Below are 25,160 nucleotides of genomic sequence, written 5' to 3' on the forward strand. Positions count from 1 at the left end.
TTCGGAAAGTATGTCATTACTTTACGAGTACTGAGATCTCAAGATTCGGGAAGAGTGAAGAATGACATTTCCGCACGTGTATCGAACGACGTTTTTTAATACAGTTGCGAAAAAATAAGAAAAACAACAAGTAAGGAATAAAAACAATATCGAATGTTAAAACATGCTTGATGCTTGCAGTAAGGACGTCTTCTCAGGACGTAACGCTGAAGTTCCACCGTGTATTGCTGACGGGCCAATGCCATTATGTACCGAGACCAAATTCCTAGGTTTTACACTTGACTCAAATCTGCATTAGAAGTGCCATGTTGACGGGCTATGTAATAGGTTGAGTAGTGCTATTTTTGCTATAAAAAAACTGCAACCGCTGAGGAAGTCACTGAAGGCCGTATATTTCTCGCATTTTCAATCCTTGATGTCATATGGTGCGGTTATTTGGGGCAATTCCACGGATGCAAATCGTGTATTAATACTCCAGAAACGTGCAATACGGTTACTGGCAGGAGTTAAACCCAGACACCCTTGTAAGGAACTATTTAAGAAAAATCGAATAATGACGCACTACTCATTATACATATTCGAAGTATTAATGTTCGTAAGAAAAAACTTGCCACTGTTTAACCGTGTTGAGGTCACGGGCAAATTAATCAGATTCACGGGGAGACTCAGAACAGTGCCCCGAGTAATCGGCCCGGCCCGACATACTACGAGCGTCTACCCGCTACATTACGTACTGAAACATCTGACGAAATTTTTGAACGTCATCTGAGGGTCCTTTTATTGGATAATCCACTTTATTCAGTAAATGAGTATATGACCTCGACACTTGAAATTGTAAATTGAACTGTAAACTTGACATATTCTCATTTATTGATTCTTAACGAAATGTGTATATAACTAGTTATTATTTAGAACATGACGATCAATAGGAGATACTCATACTTAGTTAATAATCCCGTATTTTGTTTTTGACATGAATGCGTATATTTAATTTTTAATTTAATTTAAAATTTGTAAGACATTTTTTTGATTTGTATCCATTAATTTATTAAATAATGTTATGTAAATACCTAGTCAATGACGATCATAATATAAATTAATGTAGATTAGTCTAGCATAATTTATAATGTAATTTCATATTATGAGAATAAATATCTAATCTAATCTAATCTAAGAAAAAACGCCTCTTCTTTGACAGGCGTCTAGGCCATAAATGTTCAAAATAATTTTTAAGAAAAAAAAACCGACTTCAATGGGGGATGCCACTGAAAGCATTCTTAGATTCCAGACAATGAAATGAAAAAGACAGCATCTTTTGCCTTATTATGTAGAAAAGGAGGTAAACCGACCCACTTTTCTAGTAGCATTTCGATTTTGTAAGGGTCGCAGTTCTAACCTAACCTAACCTACTTTTCTGGTAGCATTTCGTTTCTGTAAGGGTCACAGCTCTAACCTAACCCAACCTACTTTTCTGATAGCAGTTCTGTTCTGTGAGAATCGCAGTTCAAAAGCTACCCACCCACCTAACCCACTTTTCTAGTAGCATATCCGGGTCCGGGTCTGGGTCCGGATCCGAGTCCGGGTCCGTGTCCGGCTGACCGGGTCCAGGTTTGGGTCAGAGTTCGGTCCGGGTCCGGGTCCGAGTTGGGGTCCATGTTCAGACCCGGGTCCGGGTCCGAGTCCGGGTCCAAGTTTGGGTTTGGGTCCATAAGGAAGAGAACAAATCGCCAAACGTGAACTATGTGTCATTAAAGAGTTCCAATCTGATCATCATCAGCAGTTCCACTTCATCAAATATCACTTTTTTTAAAGTAAATGCTGGATTTGTTGATGAAAAACAAAAATCACTATATGTATGCCTTTCACATTTGAGGAGTTCCCTCGGTTCCCCGTGGGTCTCATCATCAGAACTCGAGCTTGACTAAAATATGTCTTAAAAACTTAAGTTGCTTAACAAACATAAGAAGTGGACAAATCGTCAAACGTAAACTATGCGTCATTAAAGAGTTCCATTCTGATCATCATCAGCAGTTCCACTTCATCAAATGTCACTTTTTAAAATGGAAATGCTGGATTTGTTGATAAAAATACAAAAATCGCTATATGTATGCCTTTCACATTTGAGGAGTTCCCTCGATTCCTCATGGATCCCATCATCAGAACTCGAGCTTGACAAAAATGTTTCTTGAAAACCTAACTTGCTTAACAAACATAACGAAGAGGACAAATCGCCAAACGTGAACTATGCGTCATTGAAGAGTTCCGTTCTGATCATCATCAGCAGTTCCACTTCATCAAATGTCACTTTTTTAAATGTAAGTGCTTGATTTGTTGATGAAAATACTAAAATCACTATATGTATGCCTTTAACATTTGAGGAGTTCCCTCGATTCCTCATGGATCCTATCATCAGAACTGCTTTTTGACAAAAACGGGACCAATCTGTATGTATATACTTACAAGCAAAAAAAGAATTTTCAAAATGGGTCCAGAAATGACGGAGTTATGGAGTAACAAACATTAAAAAAAAAACAAAAAAAAATTGAGAACCTCCTCCTTTGAAATCTTGAAGTCGGTTAAAAAAATACAGCGAATTAAAGTTTTTCATACAAAACTTGTTTTTGCTCTATTTCGTTTGTTTTATAAGCTGGAGCTATACATATAAACTAATTACAGGCATAGATATCATCAACCGGGGTGAATTGGAATGGCTGGGATGAATAGGGACAGAACTTAAAATGAGATTTATTTGACAATTTCTTAATATATACCCATTAAAATGCTATTGAAAATAATAGTACATTTTGTATGATATGATTTGTGTGTGTAGATATAAAGAAATTGTCACGTAAATCTAATTTTAAAGTTGTTTCCTATTCACTCCAGCCATCCCTAATATTCACCCCGGTTGACGGTGTACCTCATGTCATACACGTAGTTTTAAAATGAGAACGAAACTCCGTTTGTATATGGGAACGTGAAATTCGGCTGAGCTTGCTGCGGACTCTTAATGTTGTGTGAGAGTTCCTTAACTCGTGGATATCAAAAACATATCAGAGGGCCTACTGCGAAAAACGAAATTTTGTTATCTGCTTGTCCATCGCACGAATATGGAAGAGCTTCAAATCTTGTGACGTAAATTAGAACCTCTTCCCGCTGTCAGATTCAGTTAATACTTGGAGTACTTCCGTAATTCCGATGACAATGCAATAATATAATAAAATGGTACTGATCTGATGTTGCAATCGTAAGGTAACCAAAGGAACTCCTCGATGGTAAAACACATACACATCGTTTAGATTATAAAGATCTAAAGAAGTACAGTCAACAATAAAAGTGTCACAAAAAAAAACTGACAGTATAGCTTGTTCATGAGATCATAAACAACGAAATAACCCGAAAACTTACTGAGTCATACAAAAACCAAGTATCACACTACTAAATTATACAGTAAAGAGTATAGGAATTTAAAAATAATAAAAATGAATGTTTCCGATAACAAACGAAGGTAGAGTTTATACAAATATTTAAATACGAGCAGTGGAAAAAAAAAAAAAAAAAAAAAAACAACCGAATTGAGAACCTCCTCCTTTGAATCCTTGAAGTCGGTTAAAAAAAATGACAGGCGATTCGGTTCCATTCAGACAACTACACAATTTCAGACAGTTAAGAACGGTTTTTCAATCTTCAATATTAAAAAATAAACGTGTTATAATGATGAAGGGGTAAGTAATAAAATATGAAATATGTATATTTTTCGTATTCTTACATTAACAGTAGGTTTTTATGTTGGTTACGATGTTTAAAGAAAACTAATATTGACACTCATCAATAAGTAGTCATGAATTGGAACAAGTATAAATTTAAAAAAATTGGAAAAGTGAAAAGCACTAGTTCGCGAAAACCAACTTTCCGCACGCTAAACAGCTAGGTAAAGTAGTACTTTTTGAGCGACTGTATTAAAAAACATTTTTCTTTAATATTCTTAATTGTAAAAGAAACAAAAAACCAAAAGATAGAGGAAAACTTTAATAAATATTGATATTTTGCATGTATAATTTCCGCCCATCGAGTGGTCATAATTTGATTTTTCTTTCTAAAAAAAACAAAAGAAACCACGTAAGAAACTTACCTACATCGCCTACATCCTACATTTTTAGCCAGCAGCAGTAGTTTGAGGCCCGGGTAAATCGGGATCGGATCGGGGAGTCGGCTTGATCTTTTGGATAGGTTACACTTCAAGTTCTGAAACCTAGAACACCACCAAAAGTACCTTAGGTACATACATGCTCTGTATTCATATATTTGGTTCATATAAAATCTGAACAAACTGTAGCAGCAACAAATCCATAAAACAAACGTGAAAAAACTGAACAATTTATGCACCCTATAAAGGTTTAAATCAGCCGTTTTTCACTTCCCGTAAAGTCTTTTGGCATGTGTGGGCTAAACCGGCCGATAAAGTCTATTCGTCTGTAAACTGGAATAGGGCACATGTTATTCTTATTGCTAACCGATTCTTATTCCAAGGGGAAAGCCGAATACGCATAGTTTGTTTCATGTCAGCTACACTGGTTCTCCTGGGCTCGCTGAATAATACGAACATATAACCTCATGCGGGATTACCGCCTTTGCAGCAACTCGGGCCTGCGCCCCGCTGAAGCCATTTAAATCGGCTCAATAATCACCCTCTTGGTTGTAGGGGTTTGTAGGAATTTCAATTTCAAGGGGGACTAATCAGAATATCAAGTCTGATGTGTCGTCGGAAACTTTGGAAAGTTTCCTAACTTACGTAATTTTCCACATTTAATTTTTTTAAATATAACCTTCCTTTATTTCTTGTATTTTTTTCCCGGTAATTTTTCAGAACTTTTCCAACTTTTTGGAAACTTTTCGCAACTTGCACATCTATACTTACAGGCATCTCATCGTACATGCATCTCATCTAATGCGTCTGTCTGTCTGTCACAAGGCTGTATCTCATGAGTCATGAACCGTGATAGCTAGAGAGTTAAAATTTTCACAGATGATTTATTTCTGTTGCCGCTATAACAACAAATACTAAAAACTACGGAACCCTCGGTGGGCGAGTCTGACTCGCACTTGTCCGGTTTTTAGGGTTCCGTAATTAACCATTATAGTTTCGCCATGTCTGTCTGTCCGAGGTTTTGCTCCGTGACCGTTAGTGCTAGAAAGCTGAAATTTGGCATGGGTCAGCCAATCAGAAAAAGACGCTTTAACTCAATCGTGTGGGATATTGTTGGATAGGTCTTTCAAAATGAATACGGGTCTTCAACAACAAGTGATTATTTTCGGAAATAATCGCCTAATTTCGGAAATAATATATGTCCCCTCTCTAACTTTTGAACCATATGGTTCCAAAAATTATGAAAAAAAATCGTAAAACAAGATTAATAAATAATTTCAACGAACTCTATATCGAATATAATCGGTCCAGCCGTTTTTGAGTTATTGCAAAAAGTCTTCTCTTCTTAGTAAAAAGACGTACAAAGCGCTGCGAAAGTATACTCCCTTTTGCTTGCTTGTAATGTAAGTACATGATACTTACTAGGTAATAGCCCCCGTTTAGCCTATTCTGAGAACTACTACAAAAACACGCAACTGAAATATAATGATGTGATATATTTTTAGAACCGGCTCAGAATGCCCTTTCATTTAATACCATACACGATAGGTTTCTGAACAATTTTTTTTTTCTATTAAAAAAAAAGGTGACGTCATAACTCCTCTCCTTTTTGTTTCATTTTTTGGTGCTTCGGGTCAATTTATATGGACTAAAGATCAACCGTGCCGATTTTTATGGCTTTAATACTATTTGCAGCGTTTTTTGGCGAACCGCTATCACTACTGAATTCTAGCGCGCTCAGTACCCATACGTTGAGAAGCACGTACGATATAAAACTTCACGATGTCACTTGCGAGACTTTATTGAATTTGAAATAAAAAAGCTGGCACGCAATAACAAGGATTTCTTCCCTAAGTGGATTTCTTTAACTTTTTCGGTATGCCAGGACCAAATATTCAGAAATAACAATTTCTTTTTATTACGTTCTTAAGAAGTTAACAAATATCCGTACCTACCGTAAATTATTCTAATTAAACAAAATGGGTATTTTACAATAAAACTTTTAGATTATTTTTATAACATTTCATGTAATCCCATTAACTTAATAAATATTTTATTATTATTTATCGTATGGCTTCGTTATATGTCACTGGATACAAAAATAAACTTAAAATTAAAATTTCGCCCTACTCAGGTAAGCAGCCGCTTCTTCAGCCAGGATATTGAAGTCACTCACATGGCCCGTGTATTTTAATAAAAATAGACTAATATTGCACCGTTCTACGTTAATTTCTTTTCCACAACCAAACATGATATGATAAATTAGGTCAACCTGTGTTAAGACGATTCTCGCTGATTTGGCCTTGAGCGTCTCAGCGTCTCTGTACCCGCACCCCGCTCACTGCGATCGTACGTGAATTTCGTCTCGGTGCGGCGACTGCGGCGGAACGAGGTTCAAAGAATAACCTACAGCCCAGAGGCGCGCGGCATTTGGCGCCATACCTCGTATTTGTGTATCTTTTGCAGATATTTTGTTGTTTGAGTATGAGTAGATTATGCGTGTAGTGGTCGTAAATTATAATAAAAATATATTCCCTTATGCATTATACTTTACAAGCCTCAATTAGTTAATTTGTGTTTTATCTGTTTCTTACAAATAAATACCTAAGTCAAATCGACGGATTAAGATTTATAGCTAAAGCTTGGTATGTACTAAATTGAGGCGTACAGTGCGTTTATTTTATACAGTTTTTTTTATCCGTAATAAATAAATATAAATAATGCCATTAATAGTTAACTTATAAAATTAAAGTACCTACTAGCTTCATATACTAATACAAATGTGTTATTTTTCGAAGTTCGAAGTTTTCTCAATCATTACGTGGGAATATCATCATTATTAGGGTTCCGTACCTCAAAAGAAAAAAACGGAACCCTTATAGGATCACTCGTGCGTCTGTCTGTCTGTCTGTCCGTCTGTCACAGCCTATTTTCTCGGAAACGACTGAACCAATTAAGTTGAAATTTGGTGTATATATGTAAGTTTGTGACCCAAAGACGGACATGTAAAGTAAACAAATTAATTTTAAACACGGGGGCCAGTTTTGGGGGGTAAAAGAGAAAATTAAAAAAAAAAGTTTTTCAAACTATATCGTGTTACATATCAAATGAAAGAGCTCATTGTGAGAATCTCAAATGTATATTTTTTATAATTTTAGGATAAACAGTCAATTCAATTCAATTCAATTCAATATATTCTTCACTCAAATAGGCCTAGCAACAAGCACTTTTAAATTGTTTAGAAGTTATTCACGAAAATAGGCAAAAAATGAGCATTCCCCCCTTTATCTCCGTAACTACTAAGTATAAAATTTTGAAAAAAATACACAAAATAGATCTTTACCTATAGATCACAGGAAAACTTATTAGAAATGAGCAGACAAGCGTGAGTCGGACATAATTATTTAGTTTTTGATCCAACCCCTACGGGTTTATTAAAGACATTTCACGCACGCTTCACATAAAAAATAAATTGTTTAATTTGAGTAATGTACGGAACCCTTGGAACGCGACTCCGACTCGCACTTGGCCGGTTTTTATTACAAGCGCGCCACAACCAAATCAGCGCTTTGCAGTCATTTTTTTTAGTGGTTAACGGCTATGTATGATGAACCCCTGTGGACGTCAGCCGCCGCTCCGTTGATGGGTTGAGGAATGGCAGCCACCGCAACACGCAAAAAAAATTGTTATCGCCTCCCGCTTGATACTGTGTCAGATGATAGTTTAGATGCTATTGTGAATAAAAAAAATGGTCAGCCGGTTGTATCTCGGTGGACCGTCAGCTGGTCACATGAACATGTAAAAAAATCTTTTCAGTCATCGCATCCCATTTCATACTTTGTCAGATGGTAGTTTAGATGATATTGTTAATAAAACAAATCGTCGGCCGGTTGTATCGCTGTGGAAAGACCGTCAGCTATTAAAACATTATTGTTAGTTTAAAAATAATTTTAATTGATTTAGCCGTTTAGTAAAAATAACCAGTTAGCCGCAAAATGGCCTGTTTTATTATTTTTATTACGGTAAAACTATAAATATCCGGAAATAAGTTTAATTTTATAATTGTTGAACAATAAATGAAGATTCATATATATTTTTTTCATAATTTTTTGTTTACCCATTTAGAAGACATAATACACCAAGTTGACCCAATGAAATAATTACTGAAATCCAGAAGGAGATACAAATAATAATAAAATAATAAAACGTTTATTAACAGGCAAGGATCACCCATGAAAAATTTACAGACATAACTACAATTACACTATTTAACACTAATTACTACTTAACTAAACCTACAATAAACATAATAGTAAGTTTTTCCGTAAATAAAAATACGATAGGCCGTTTTGCTAGTTCTTAATCGATTAAAATTATTTTTAAACTACAAAAACAATGTTTTTTAAAAGGTACTATTCATACATACAACGTAATAGGTAATAGGTAGCTTAAATATGTTAAATCAATTATTTATTGTTTCGAGATGGAATGGAACATTATTCAAAACGTAAAACTTGAATGACATTATAATATGTCGGTTAGAAAACATTTATTTATTTATTTCAAATGAAGTTTTCTCAAACATACGTATATCATAGTATATTATATACGGATATTATCATTACATTCATTGTAATAGACCGCAAAATACCGTGTTGCGCTCGCTAATGCGCGTCGCAACCAAATCAGCGCTCTGCAGTTATTTATTCTTTGGCCACAATAACTCCGATATTATAGCACTTTGCTTGTGCATAAGCGAACATAGTGCAAGGAAGGCACGGAGCGACGAGCGACACAGCCTCCTCGTCTCAAAGCTGGCACACGACTGCCGGCCACGCCATTTTCAGGCTGCATACGCATGAAATGTGGAAAAACGTTCGTTTTCTTAAGAAAATATTTTTTGATTAAGAAAAGCTATGTTGCATTTGTAGAACCTGTTAAAACATATTTGTTAGTTTGAAAATAATTTTAATCGATTAAGCCGTTTAGAAGTTATAAGCAAAGTTAGCCGCAAAACGGCCTGTCGTGTTATTTTTTTTTCGGTGAAACTACAAATTTCAGGAAAAAAGTCAAATGTTGCGATTGTTGTCCATAGAGTGAAGATGCATATATATTTTTTTCATAATTTTTGGTTGACTCATTTAGAAGTTATAAGCTCTAAAAAGTAACAGTTTTTGGCCAAAAACTGCGCGAAGCGCCTTAAGGAATAGATATTTTAAAAGTAGGTTCATAATACCCATCGGGCCCAATAGTATTTATTTGAGACAAATGAATATCAGTCACTTCCAACACACCGAAATCGAAATTGGCGAACTTATCAAGTATGTCCGCACCGTCAAATGTGATCCTTTTATTTTCTACTCGGATGTCCTGAGATGATTTGCTCCTATACCTAATGTTCAAGAGCGTTACATGCAATTTGACGCTGTCTCGGCCAAATGCGTTTTTATTCATTAAACCTGCAAATAATTTAATGTTAGAGAAGGAAATCAACATTGCTGATAGTCGAAATTGATATTTATCTTATAAGTCTTATAACACTAACCTTTCCGCCGCCACGTCAATGAAATTAGGTTAGGTTAGGTTATTACTTTATTTACACTTTATTAATTGTCATCAGTTCATAACTCATCAACGCAAAGCCTTAAGCCATAAAGTGCACGTAAACAACCCATAGGTTGTTACGTACCCATACCCATAGGTACCCATGGTACTTGTACTGGGGAAATGTACTGACTTTATATCAAGTCAAAGGCGACGAAAAGGTCAAGTAATTCCAAACCGGGACATATTCACTTCGCCTCAATTTTTTTTTTTTACTGGGAATGACATTGTCGTAGTTATTAGGAAACAATTACCGTGTAACATTTTGTAAAATAAACAATAAGCATGTGTAACTATAACTACCTAGTGTATATGAATGATTATTTGATTGCATTTGTAGAAATTTCAGGTAAAAAGGACCGTAAATGCAATAGACATTCATGGACATACGTCAATTACGAATTTAATTGACACATTGTGACATTACCTTTCCTGCTGTAAAAATCTACAATTTTATCAGCTAACTGCTGAAGTATACCGGGCGTTGACTCATGCTCTTCAACTTTAGCATAAAGAACTTTCATGTTTCCGGAATCGTTACCCATGTTGGCCAAGCCCCTAATACGAATTTTTAGAGGAAAATGATCTTGAAGCAGTGGGCTGAAATCATATGAAAATTCTTATAAAATTTAAATAAAATGCTGGCAATCTTCGGACCAGTGATGACTTTTCGTTCGCATCTGTCCTCATGATACCTACATTTTATGCTTGGCGGGGTAGCGTTGACGGATATTAGACACATCATGAACTATACCTATATACTCGTACAACTTAAATAAAACGATTAGAAAAACTAACATTATAACTTTCTCCTTGGCCTCTGTAAGCAAGTTGGAAGCAAAAATCTTTTCCTGATTATCCGTTAAACACGTAACTCCTACGGTTAGATGGATTTTGCCGGGCTTAATAAAGATAGATTCATGTAACCCACGGCTTTGACAATCGCGAAGGACAGCTTCCTGAAACAGGTATTTGAAAAGCACAAAATTAACGTGCCTAAACTATAAAGGTTAACACAGATCATACTTACGTGCGGTGCGTATCATTACCATTAGTAGCAGATGAGACTAATACGCGTCAAAAGTATAAACCAATATCTAATGACTATAAAAAAGAGGTGTCTTATATGTGAAACGGCAGATATATTTTTTGACGCCAACTGTAGAGATATATATGTATCTGTGCTATTAGAGGTTGGCAACCTTTTGGCGCGATGTTTTTTTTATCCGCTAATAGCTAGCCATACACGCACGGATTTGCCCGCCGGGCACGTCTCGAATCTGATCCGCGACTTCGCCACACACGGCGACGGGCATCAGTTGTGATCCGGATTTAGCTAGTAACGGTTGTCTGCAACAAATGTCTCTGTCCAAACAAAAACTGGCTGTGATATGTGGAGGTTTTATATATCTCGAAGAAAGAAAACGAAGAAGAGTTTAGGTAAAATATTGGCTAGCCAAACGACCACGATATAGCCATATGAACCTACTTAAAGATATGATAAGATTATATTTTTGTTTTAACGAATTTCTCATCTGCGACGGGATTACCTAAGTTCTTTACATTTTTCGATCAATTTTCTTTCAGGCAGATCCGACGGGCAAATCCGTGCGTGTATGGCTAGCTACTGTTGAGGCTGATTGACCATAGTTAATATGTATCTATCGTTGTTTCAATTTAACTTTGTGACAGTGAATAGTGTTGATGAATCGGTAAGTTTGTAAATCCCTTTACAACTTCCTACCTACCTGAAATCGTGTAAAATTGTCCATGATGTCCGGCTTATTCATAGGTATTGAAATGAAATGCGTAGGCTTCTGTTTCATTCGCAACGACACAACTATCATGTTGATTTGCCGTCTTGCGGCTGTCACATTCTAAAAAAGAATACAATTGGGTAAGATAAGTATTATAAAATAATGATAGTATTCACTAAAAATTAATCTTTAAAAAACAAGTAAAACCAACTTCAAACGGGAAAAAATAAAATATTATCTCGTTTTATATGCGCTAGCAAACTGATACGTTTGAAGTCGGTGCCAAGCCAAATCTTAAAAGCGTCAAGTTGCCGTCAAACAGAATGCCAAAACCCTGGTATAGTTTGATAAGAACAAAAGAACCAGTATTGTAACTATTTAGCTTTGCACCGACTTCAAACGTATCAGTTTGCTAGCGCATATAAAACGAGATAATATTTTATTTTTTCCCGTTTGAAGTCGGTTTTACTTTTTTTTAAGATTAATTTTATATTTCCATTATTAGTGTTTCTTCATCTGTCTGGCCAAACTGTCACTAAACATTTTTGCACTTCGGGTAAGTTTCAAGTTTCAAGGTCTGGATCTAAGCTATTGAGGAGTTGGACCTCATGGAACCCATCATCAGAACTAGACCTTAACACAAATTTTCCTTCAGACTTACTTGTGCTTAACAAATATAACGAAGAGGACTTAAATCGCCAAAATTGAAATGTGCGTTGTTAAAGAGTCCCGTTCTGGTCATCATAAGTAGTTCCACTTCAACAAATGGTACTGTTTTGGATGAAAGTGCTTGGTTTGTTGATGGAAATACTAAAACCGATATGTATGCCTATAAGATTTGAGGAGTTCCCTGGATTCCTAATGGATCCCTTCATCAAAACTAGGTTTTTACAAAAACGGGACCAACTAGGGACTATATACATTCAAACAAAAAAATAATTATCCAAATCGGCTCAGAAATGACGGAGTTCTGAGGTAACATACATACAAAAAAAATACGGTCGAATTGATAACCTCCTCCTTTTTTTGAAGTCGGTTAAAAATGAATAGCGGGTTGGATATAATTGAAACTCAGCAACACCGGCTTCATAGATAGTTCACTACCAACTAAGTTAAGCGGCCGTTAAACGTGTTTCACAGTAGTTTATCTTGAGCCCGATTCATATTTCGCAATTTGTTATGAACTGGTTTTAATACCTTTTTTTTTCAATATGTTAACATGACCTTACAGAAATCCAATGCGCCATGAAACTTAAAATTAACATATAACAAACAGGTACATATAAGTTATTACAAATAACAATCAGGTACATCAAAAATATTTACAAATAACACAATTACAAATTACTATCACTATTTAAACTTTCACGGATGTAGGCCTCGCATCCATCACCTCACAGAATCTTAGGCATTCATTTCTCGCAGATGCCCATCGCTACGCCAACAGGTCGCACTCGGGTGCTGATGCCAAAAGAGCATTCAAGTGTGTAAGGGCACGGAGCAGCGGAGATATCAGGCGCGACACGGTGCGTCTACAAAGCCAACAGATCGCGTCGCCGCGCTCTGAGGGCTATTCAGCGATCTTCAAGGTCGTATCAAAACCAGTTCAACCCCATAACAAATTGTTGAATCCGAATCGGGCTCCTAAATAAATTTTGTACTTGTGTATAGTCTGCATCTTTTCCAATGACTTTTTCGCCTTAGACGGTAATCTGTTAAACAAAAGCCATTGTTCCTTTTGTCCTAGCGGTCGCGGAGCGCGTTCTACGGCGCGTGCCATTGTCAGAAACAATGGTACACAATGGGCGACCGCTCGCACAAAAGGAACAATGGCTTTTGTTTAACAGATTACCGTCTTAGGCGAAAAAGTCATTTGAGAAGATGCAGACTATATTATTATCAGTAAAATCTTACTGCAGCAGTAGGTCCCAGTATAGTGATATCTCCATCTTGACCATGTCCAGGTATCTTCAGTTCCGTCTTGGTATCTTGCTCAATTTTATCTTTTGTCTGTTGTTGAGTTCCTATTATTAATCCAAAATATTTCCTAGAACCAAAATTTTAAAGTGAGGTTGAAACAATAAAAAAATTGTACTTTGGAAAGAATACCTAATCCCATCAAAAACATTACATGTAAAAAGATGCAAGTCTCGCAACGCAGTTCTTCTACTGAAAAAATATTGAAATGTAATGTGATACCAAGTCGGTTATTTTAGTCAGTGCCAGGGGGTGTTAAAACCGTAACAATATTAGATACTTACCTTTATTTTTTAATACATATAATGACTTGGCACAGTGCAATCAGATTTCGTCTATTTTCATTTATCATTTATTTATTGTATTGTCATGTACATAATAGGTGTTACATAATATAAAGTCAGATCATGACACCCTGTAAGGGCACACAATAGTAATATTATTCTAGGCTATTCTAGGCTAATTACATTTACTTATTAGTAATCAATTTAAATTAAAATAAAATAAATGACCGCAAATCTTAAAACTAAATCTAAGAATATATCGTCAAAAATAATTATATTGGTAAATGATTAATTGAATTAATTTGTCAGTTTATTATTAATAGTTATTATTTTAATATATTGATGTCGTATAATAATAAGTAGGCTAATGGTAGAAAAAAATGTCAAATTGCAATGTAAAATCCTAGTTTCATCAGTGTCATATTCATAACATTACTACATACTTAGCTAAAATAATAATATAATTTTAATATAATAATGCCCTTTTACCAAGTTTCGTATTCCTACCTTAAACGGAAACTTGTACTACATATAAACTTACATCCTCTTTTTAACCCCCTTATTAGGGGTTGAATTATTAAGAACGTTGAAATATTTTTTTTGTAATATTATGCAATGCCTTTCTAAGAAGTTTCAGAGTATTTGTAATGGTTTCAAATTTTCAACCCTTTTTTAACCCTTTTAGGGGATGAATTTTTAAAAATGCTGAAATAACTTTTCCTGTATTCTAATAATATGCCTATATACAAAGTTTTAAGTCCCGCATTTGATAAAAATTTTGATCTCCATACAAACTTACAACCCCTTTTTCACCACCTTAGGGGATGAATTTTCAAAAACGCTGAAATTAGTTTTCTTTTTTTTTAATAATATATCTTTTACCCAAGGTTCGAATTCATAGCTTGAAATAAAACTTGAACCCCATACAAACTCTGGACCCTCATTTCATCCCCTTAGGGGATGAATTTTGAAAAACCCCTTCTTAGTGGATACTAACGTTATAAAAACTACCCATTGTGAAAAATTCAGCTCTCTAGGTCCAACGGTTTGGGCTGGGCGTTGATTTAAGTGAGTCAGTCAGTCAGTCAGTCAGTCAGGACTTTTACGTTTATATATATAGACTAGCTGTTGCCCGCGACTTCGTACGCGTGGATTTGTATGTTGGTGGTTATACATATTCTACATGACCATAATATAGAACATTATGCAGCAAAAGATAGGTATCAGTAGGGACGGTTAATCATTTGTTAATAATTATACAACGCATGAAATTTGTCTTTCACAAACTACGAAGTTTCAAGAATCTAACTGAAAAAAATTGTTCCCGATATAATCCCTCTTGACCCTCATAGAAGATTTACAAGTCCACTATTTAAAAAAAAAAATTCGCTCCCGAAACTATTAATACAAACTTTTCAAAAACGGTGTAAGTAATCAGTTTTCGTCTATTTTAATATAATGCCCTTTTTACCAAGTTTCAAGTTCCTAGCTTAAAAGAAAATTTGTACCACATATTTATTTTTGCTAATATACACAGATACAAATATAAACTTACATCCCCTTTTTAACCCCTTTAGAGGTTGAATTTTAAAAAACGCTGAAATTACTTTTCTTGTATTCTAATAATATGTCTTTATACAAAGATTCAAGTCCCACACTCACAAAAATATTTGATCTCCATACAAATTTTCAACCCCTTTTTAACCCCCTTAGGGGTTGAATTTCTGAAAACGTCAATATTACTTTTTTTTGTAATCGGCTATTATGCCTTTCTAGGAAGTTTCAAAGTATTTGTAATGGATTCAAACTTTCAACCCTTTTTTAACCCATTTAGGGGATGAATTTTTAGAAACGCTGAAATCACTTTTTTTGTATTTTAATAATATGCCTTTATACGAAGTTTCAAGTCCCGCACTCAAAAAAATTTATGATCTCCATACAAACTTTCAACCCCTTTTTCACGGCCTTAGGGGATGAATTTTGAAAAACCCCTTCTTAGTGGATACTAACGTCATAAAAGCTACCTATTGTGAAAAATTTAGCTCTCTAGGTCCAACGGTTTGGGCTGGGCGTTGATTTAAGTGAGTCGGTCAGTCAGTCAGGACTTTTACGTTTATATATATAGAAGATTACAAACTTACTTGTGCAGTTATTAAATCTTTAAAACGTGACTGATATTGCGGTATTTTTAAGTTTTTATTGGCTTAATACGCTAAAAACTAATTACGGTTCAAATCTGGAGCTTGTGGGTCTGCTAGAAGTACCCTAGAATTATGATGATCGTGAGTGAGTGTGTCAGTAACAAAACTAAGGAACTTTGACATGAAATAATTCTTAAACTACATGTTTAAATTACATGTTATTGAGAATATATCTAAATCATGTTATGCTCTATACGTCACTAAAAATTCAGGGTTCTAGCTTTAGCTATCACAAAATTACAGAACGTTGAAAATGGCCTGAGTGGTTTCGAGAAAAGGATGGTACGGCATAACATATACTAATCTATGGGTACGGCCGTGCCCATGGTATAGTATCTCTGAAGAGGAGTAATGTAATGCTGATAATAATGCCATCTCCTGGTTATGCTGGACATCTATTCCTCAGCCGTGGTGCCCTGCTGAGCTAAAAAGCGGTATCTCAATTGAAGATTGAATGCAAATAAGTACCTTAAATTTTAATCATAACGTTTCATTTCCAGTTCACTCGTTTTTGAGATACCGCCTTTTAGTATAAGGAGGGCTGAGTGTGGCTAGATATAATTATTGTGTGTAGATGGTGGAAAACAAAATATACCAAACAAATATTTAAGCAGGTATCTTAATCGTATTTAATTAAATCTAGAAGAATATTATTTTAATAAAAAATGTTTTGATAGTGTTACTAACCTTACGTTGCAAATGAACTAGGAAACAAATTAAATTTGCAACGTAAAAATAGTTTTTTTAATATGTAGTGCAAACACCGTACAATGACAGATTGACGTATTATGACGAATAAAAAAACCAAATTACGTTTGGTTTGACGGGAAATTTTGAAATTATTTCTAAGTTGGTTTTTAATATAAATTCCGTTTAAACATACTTTAGATCAGATTTATGTTAAGATATTAACTAACAGCGTTTCTTTATATCACAACCAACCTTCTGAGTTGTGTTGAGCTTTTACTCATTCAACCAAACCAACGCAGGCAAGATGAAAAGCAATGGCGGCCGCGCCGAATCTGTGTACCTTCTTGTATGTACATCGGTACAAGAACAAGGTAAGTAAATTTTCGAGTATATATATAGTGCTCCGGAACATTTATTTATTATTTCATCTTTATCAAAAGCTTTGATAGAGGCTTCGGGCAAAGCATATTTATGAAATGTTGGCGATGGAACATTGTAACATTTCAATAACAACCGTTGAACTAGCACCATTCTTAGTGCCCGTCTTTAGATACACGTTGCTCTGATTATCATAACTAAGATACTGTTTTCCGTGGCTAGGTCTTAATCTGATAAATCAACTACAACCTGCCAAAATTGGAAAGACCTACATCTAATGACAAAATCCAAGCACAATACCGTTACCTTTGTCGACATTTTACATGAATTATATCCCGATTCACTGATTTCTTGTTACCTAACATTAAATGTGACAATAGCACACCCTTAAAATGCATGCTCAACACTTGTCCTGTTTCGCTATAAAATACTCTTTTTATAATTTTGATAACATCTTAATTGTAAATATATTTTCAGGTACGAGTATTAAAAAGCTTCAAGAATAAAGTTGCGACACGGCAGGTATCGATAAGTTTTTCGATTTTGTCAATGGCAATTTCAGTAAACCTAAAAAAGGAAAAATCTACCTATGCGTTGTAACACCCAGATGACCGCACCACAAATTGTGGTTAAAAAGCTGGAATGTTCTAAAAACTATTAAATATGCGACCAAAAATGGATCAAAATGAAATCAATAAAAAGTTGGATCAAACTATCAATGAAGCTTTCCAAGTTATTTTGGGATCATGAAGAAGAAATGAAATAGGTTGCCTCTAATTATTATTTAAAACATAGTCAGGAAATAAATTGTTACATACTATATGTACATACCTACTCGCTGTTAAGATATTTTCACGCTGTATTTGCATTTGTCTTAGTTACTTGGAATGGAACGTATGTAAATAAGTAGGTACTTATAAATAATATATTGTACTTGATTCAACATAAGTTTTCATTTATTTATTCTGAAAAACTGATTTATGTAGTTTTCTAAGCATATACAATGGAATTTGGTACGACAAAGAAAACTACATAAATCAGTTTCCAGTATTAAAATTGTTACTTGTAGGTAAAGAACCCATAAGTATGTGTGTGTGAGTGTACATGTGTGCGTGTTTACTGCATATACAGTCTCATTAGTTGAGAGCAGGACCGCTAGGGGCAGCACTAGTAGAGACGTGAACGTGAAATGTCCGAGAGTTTCTTATCTATTACAGTAATAACATATACTAATCTATGGCCGTGCCTCTTTGTTTTGCTCGACTTGGCGGGGGCACTGCCGTGCCCCCAGATAGAAAGTATAGAAGTTAAAATTCCTGGTCGAAGTTCAAGCGTACTATGTATATTTATGTTGTGGTTATAAAAATAAATTCTAATAAAAAATCGGTACCTATCTTCGATATTTTAGGTGAACTATTTTGGAAAAAAACGGACAAGTGCGAGTCGGACTCGCCCACCGAGGGTTCCGTACTTTTTAGTATTTGTTGTTGTAGCGGCAACAGAAATACATCATCTGTGAAAATTTTAACTCTCTAGCTATCACGGTTCATGAGATACAGCCTGGTGACAGACAGACAGACGGACAGAGGAGTCTTAGTAGTAGGGTCCCGTTTTTACCCTTTGGGTACGGAACCCTAAATATCATAAAATAAATAAATAAGTAGGTTTTATCATAGGTAATTTGGCTTCTGCAAATAAGGATTGATACGTGACTCGTCTGTAAGTACCATAATTGTATCTAATGTTGAATAAGAAAAATCGATGAACAGGGCGTGAAGGGCCTTAAAAGTCTCGTTACTACAGTAGGTACCTCCAACTGTTTATATTAAATTGGCATTATATAGGTGTGAAAATTTAGTTTCGGAATAAGGCCCCTTGAATGGAGATTTTAAAAAATAACTGTTTACTTGGAAACATGAAAACTTGTACTGTATCTAGAATCATCAAGTTCCGTTATTTCTATATTTTCATCGAAATCAATGTTCTCGTAGTCGCCGTCCATTTCTGAAACGATTGAAGGAAAGATGTTATTATTTATATAAATACCTATCAGAAATCTTAAGGGCCACTTAACACAGGGTTTAACCGGTTAACCCCGAGTTAGTGGCTAATCTTGGATGGTGCAAGGGGCTCTAATTAAAATAAATGTCTTAGCGCCACGGCACCATACCACTAACCCGAGATTAATCGGTTAAACTGTTAACCCAGTGTCAAATTATACTGGTAACAATGGTAACTCCAGGTTTACCGGTTAACCCCGGGTTAGTGAATGGTGCAAGTGGCCCTTAATATCATCACGCCCAAATACAGTGTGTATGCCTCTTGCTAATAATGAGACCCGAGCAAGTAAAGGTTTTGAAAGTAAATCACGAGCGTAGCGACTGGTTCAAAAAGTAGAATCTTAATAATCGCGTGGGTTTCCGGTCACGACAGGTGAACAAATTTTTGCTACTTACCAATACCAAGTGAGTGAAAGTATTTATAGCATTACATTAAATATTTTAGATTCTTTAAGATCAGATCTATCATTAATTAAAATCCTAAATTTTCCTGATATTTCTTCGGATAATGACCCCGTACTTTATTGAAAATCGCTAGATCCCTGTCCGGGCGAACCACTAGTTTATTGAAATCAAAAAGGAAAGCTACTTACCTACTTATAATAAGACGACTTACCTTTTTCTCTCAATGATGGAATAAAAGTTGGTTGTACAACTTATTGTATCGTTGAGCAATCGCCAATTCGAAATAAGATTCTTGAAACAATCAATATAACCAGTAATAACATTACCTACCCGATTCAATTACAGTGCATTAACTAAGAAAAGGCAAAACAACTTATCTTGTCACATGTATTTGATATTATTTTCACGAATAGGAAAAGGAGGTCAGTATTTGATGATGCAAATAACTCGCCAAATGGAAATGCTACTGAGGTTTTATTACAGTAATAAAAAATTACCTACTCTCAATGATTGTCCTACCGAAATTAATCTTTTTTCGGTTATTTTGTTGAAGTACACACAATTTCCACGCATGCGCAATGCGGTGTCGGATCTACTTTTAAGACGCAAAAAACAGATAACCTCAATCACAATCTAATGTCAAATTGCGTTAAATTCATAGAAAACCACAGAACTAGGAAAGCATAAATTTTAGGTCTGTGTAGAAAACAAATTCGGGGTACGGGTACAATAATTACTTTTCGAAATAGATGGAATACCCAATTTTATACGCGTATCACTTGTGGCAACGGAAATACCGCGAGACCTACTCTCATATGTTCATTATTATTTATAACACATTGACTTTTATGTAACGTATCATTTTTTTTTTCGGGTAAAAACTGCCAGCCCAGTGCTGTGTTGCCAGTGTAAAATGGTAACTAACCCAGCGATAAATATTCCTGCTATTTCAACGGTTTTTAAAATGCTATAGGGTAGGATTTTTGAGGGATAACAGTATGAGGTTCTTTAAAAAGGAAGTGTACTTAAAGGTTTTTAAAGGGTCACCAACGTGCATATTCTGATTTGTAATTAAATTCCAAAAAACTAACCTCACTCAGATCCTTTTTCTTTCGTAATAATGGAAAATATGTAAAGAAGTAAACTCAAATTTCCCTTTTGCATACTCTAGCATTTAAAATAAATATAGATGTATCCTTTTAGCTTTGTTTAGTTTCTTAAAACATACGGAAAAGAGAAAAAGTGAGGTTAGATTATTGGCCTTTAATTATAAGTAAATCAGAGTTTATGTGATACCTACCCCTGGACCTGGAGGCCTGGAGTTACACGTGTTCATAGGCTACGGTAACCACTAAACGTTACGGACTGTTTGCCGCCGTGGTATAATTTTTTTTTTTAATTTCTACATTAACTTTACCTGTACTACTTCTTCTTCCCACCTTTATCTGGTTATATGTATTTTAGACATGCAGGCAAACCAAAGAAATTCTACCGGAACTGAACCACAAGCTTACCAAAATATTACTGAAAACACCAAAAAGCCAACTACGTAAAATAGTAGGATTAATAACAGGACATAACACACTAAACAAACACCTACATATTATGGGTAAAACGGACAGCCCCATGTGCAGAGCGTGCATGGCAGAAGAAGAAACAACAAAACATATTCTCCTAGACTGTAAACAGGTAGAAGTATATAGGAGCAAATACCTAGGGAATCCATGCACACTAAAGGAGGCAACTATATAGTAACCTGAAGACTTTGCTAGGCTTCGTGGAGGAGCTGGGGTGGTTAGAGTAGCGCTACCTCGTTTCACGCAAAATAGGCACATTGGATGTCGAGTTGCGGAAAATGCCCAGCAAAACTAACTAACTAACTTTAGACCTGAAATTCTAGTAAGGATATTATTATATAGAAACTCCAACATACAACTGCATACACCAAACACTTAGCGCCACTTGCACCATCCCACTAACCCGAGGTTAACCCGTTAACCCAGTGTCAAATTGTACTAGTAACCATGGTAACTCCAGGTTTAACTGGTTAACCCCGGGTTAGTGGGATGGTGCGAGTGGCGCTTAGTCATTTAATCATTGCAATCATGTAAAGTTATGCGTATTTCAACACAATTTTATAATATTTACCTTGCCTAAAAGGTGCAGGTAACACCTAAATATAACACCTAGTAGGTATTATAAAATGTTATGTATCTTATACCTACTTACCAGCATGTTGGCCATTACAATTACGTTGGCCGAATCCATTATGACATACTGCATTACCATTTGGGGGGGATTGGGCGACAAGGTGATACATTCTGCGAGTGTGGAGTAACCCAAACAACAATACACATGAGACAGTGTTCTCTGTGCTCAACGATGTGCACTGAGGAAGATCTCCTGAGGGCCACACCCCGAGGGCTAGAAGTGGCAAAACATTGGCAGACAAAAATTTTGTTTAAGAAGTTTGATCCCTCTACACGAGCAAGAAGAAGAAGATTTGGGGGGGATCACGCAAAACTAAGTTTATTGATGTCGAACGAGGTCAAAGGTGTCTGATAAAAGTCATGTACTCGAAACCTTACCGCTTCCCTACAATTGAGCTGTATCAAATGTCAAAACTTCTCTCTATGCGGAAACTGTATGTATTATTTACTATATTAAGACTACACAAATCTCTAAATTTTAAACAACTTAATACTACACGCAGGAGAAAACCTAAAGCTGCCCCCATTCCTAAGTTAAATTCTGTGTTCGCGAAGCGGCAATATGTCTCTCAAGCAGCCTATTTGTATAATTTAGTTGATGCCACACTGTCTATCTATCCATTGCAGACATTTAAATGTAAAAGAGTAGTCCGGGAATGGTTACATACATTAAACTATGAGCAAACAGAGTTGTTATTACATTCTAATGCTACGTCATAAATATATATAAATTCAAATCAGCATATAAACGTATTAAAGAGTAATCTGCATCTAACACACACACAATATAAATATAAGATAACATTTACACATAATTTAACATAGCCTATTACTATCCTAATATTAAAACCGTCATGCTAATATATACTTAAATACTTATTTCCTCTGTACCTACTCTCAGCATTGCATTGAACTGTTATCTTAACTATAACTTTAGTTTAGTTTAATTATAATTCAATTTGTTACTTTCTGTACCTACATAATTAACTATTATTGTATTGGTTGTACCCTTAACTTGCTGCTGGAAGAGCAGGGTCTCCTGTCACAAGTATTGCAATACTTACTAGGAGGTCCCAACTCTTTCTCAAATTGTAACACAATGATTGTGACCAATAAACGATTTTTCATTTCATTTTCATTTTCATTTCATTTTCATTTCATTTCATTACAAGCTCGTGTTGGAGGGGCATTCCACGAGAATGTCCCCTACGAAATGGCAAATGGAATGGAAATGGCCTTGTATGGCAGCTAATTCAATCAAATCCGTAAAGCTCGAGAATATACTGCCAATTTGTTAGCAGTCATGAATTATTACCAGACCCAATATCATTTTCTCAGCCATTTCAGAACTATTAGAAGAACGGCGTTTCGTAAGGGCCATTCTCGTGATATGCACCTGGATAGGTATTTTTGGAAAGTCGACATATTCTCTTTGCTAAATATCTTCTTACTAATTGAGGAATTCTATGTAAGCATGTATGGGAAAATGAAACAAATTAATAAAGTTTTCAAACCTGTGTGGCATGATACATCTAGGTGTACTCTTTAAAATTCACCACTCTCCCCCTCCCTCCACCTGACGCTACACCCCCCCTCACCTTGAAATGTGTCCCCGTTGGTGGTTTTTTGACATTCTCACGAAAACTATAATAGATACCAGAAAAGTGTCAAGGACAGAATTAATCCTCATTAAATTTGGAACAAATAAGGCTTTATGTGTTTTTGTATAAGTTGGACGGTATTCAAGCTATAAGAACTTGTATAACCTTAAAATTACAAAATAACCATACTCGTTTGACGACGTGCATTATATTTTCAAAGCGACTAGACGGATTTTAATGAAATATACCTAAAATTCACCGCAGTGAAGCCAGCTATCAAACAAAAAAAAACACATTAAAATCGGTTCATCTGTTTCGGCGCTACGAGGTCACAGGTAGACACACAAATACCAAAGACATAATTCAGGGAAATTAGCTAAAGTTACGGCATTATTAATGGAAGACTTTTTTTAATTGGAAATATTGAGATGTGTATGTTGTAGACCAAAGTTATTTTTCATCAACCCTCCCCACCCCTCCTCCCTCGGTGTCACCCCCCACACCGCAAAGGGCCCGAAACGCAGTTTTTCTCAATTTTTAAGGAAACCGTTCAAGATACTGAAAAAGTAAGTAGGAACGAAATGATCCCTAATAAATTTGCTATCAATCTCTTATACACACTATAGTGCTATCACTTATAGTTTTTGTGCAATCTGTCACCAAAGATGCAATTTTTATTTAACGTTTTTTTTTTCATGTCTAAGATAACTTTTCTTAAAAAAACTTACGATATCACCAAATTTAGTTTGTTTTTAGTAAATAGTAAATATTCTCTTTCAAATGAAGTATAACTTATTCTTAAAATCCTTCATTTGACGAAGTTATGCCATTTTGAAAAAACATCGTCTTCAAATATTTTTAAGGTCAGCGAATATCGTTATTAACCAATTGTCTGTATATGAAAAGAATCCTGACCAAATTTTATACAGCATAACCGAGGGTGAACCCACGATTATTACCCGGTGGTAATATAAACACATACTGTGTGTATAACGATAACGTATGTGTATAACTATATTCGCTGACTTTGAAAATATTTGAAGACGATGTATTTTCAAAATGGCATAACTTCGTCAAATGATGGAGTTTAAAAATAAGTTATACTTCATTTTAAAGAGCATATTAACTATTTACTAAAAGCGAACTAAATTTGGCGATATTCTAAGTTTTTTTTAAGAAAAGATCTTAGAAATGAAAAAAACGTTAAATTCTAAAAAATTTGCATCTTTGGTGACAAATTGCACAAAACCTATAAGTGATAGCACTATAGTGTGTATAAGAGATTGATAGCAAACTTATTAGGGACCATTTCGTTCCTACACACTTTTTCTGTATCTTGAACGGTTTCTTTAAAAATTGAGAAAAACCGCGTTTCGGGCCCTTTGCGGTGTGGGGGGTGACATCGAGGGGGGAGGGGTGGGGAGGGTTGATGAAAAATAACTTTGGTCTATAAAGTACACATCTAAATATTTGCAATTGAAAAAAGTCTTCCATTAATAATGCCTTAATTTTAGCTAATTTACCTGAATTATGTCTTTGGTATTTGTGTGTCTCTACCTGTGACCTCGTAGAGTCGTAGCGCCGAAACAGATGAACCGATTTTAATGCGTTTTTTTTTTGTTTGATAGCTGGCTTCACTGCGGTGAATTTTAGGTATATTTCATTAAAATCCGTCTAGTCGTTTTGAAAATATAATGCACGTCGTCAAACGAGTATGGTTATTTTGTAATTTTAAGGTTATACAAGTGCTTATAGCTTAAATACCGTCCAACTTACACAAAAACACATAAAGCCTTTTTTGTTCCAAATTTAATGAGGATTAATTCTGTCCTTGACACTTTTTTGA

General features: G+C 35.2%; 1 protein-coding gene across 1 annotated transcript; it reads right to left on the reverse strand.

Annotated features, from left to right (window-relative positions):
• Positions 1-9,000: 9,000 nt before the first annotated feature.
• LOC134740659 (activating signal cointegrator 1 complex subunit 1-like) lies at positions 9,001-20,010 on the reverse strand. The gene is made up of 7 exons (XM_063673205.1): positions 19,715-20,010; positions 18,946-19,042; positions 13,423-13,555; positions 11,500-11,628; positions 10,550-10,710; positions 10,179-10,351; positions 9,001-9,606 (listed from the first exon to the last, which is right to left on the reverse strand). Exons 2-7 carry the CDS (start codon positions 19,038-19,040, stop codon positions 9,347-9,349), a joined length of 951 nt encoding a protein of 316 aa, XP_063529275.1. The 5' UTR covers positions 19,041-19,042; positions 19,715-20,010; the 3' UTR covers positions 9,001-9,346.
• Between the last annotated feature and the right edge of the window lie 5,150 nt (positions 20,011-25,160).

This window comes from Cydia strobilella, chromosome 4 (genome assembly GCF_947568885.1).
Source record: "Cydia strobilella chromosome 4, ilCydStro3.1, whole genome shotgun sequence".
In the NCBI taxonomy this organism is placed as follows: Eukaryota; Metazoa; Arthropoda; class Insecta; order Lepidoptera; family Tortricidae; genus Cydia; species Cydia strobilella.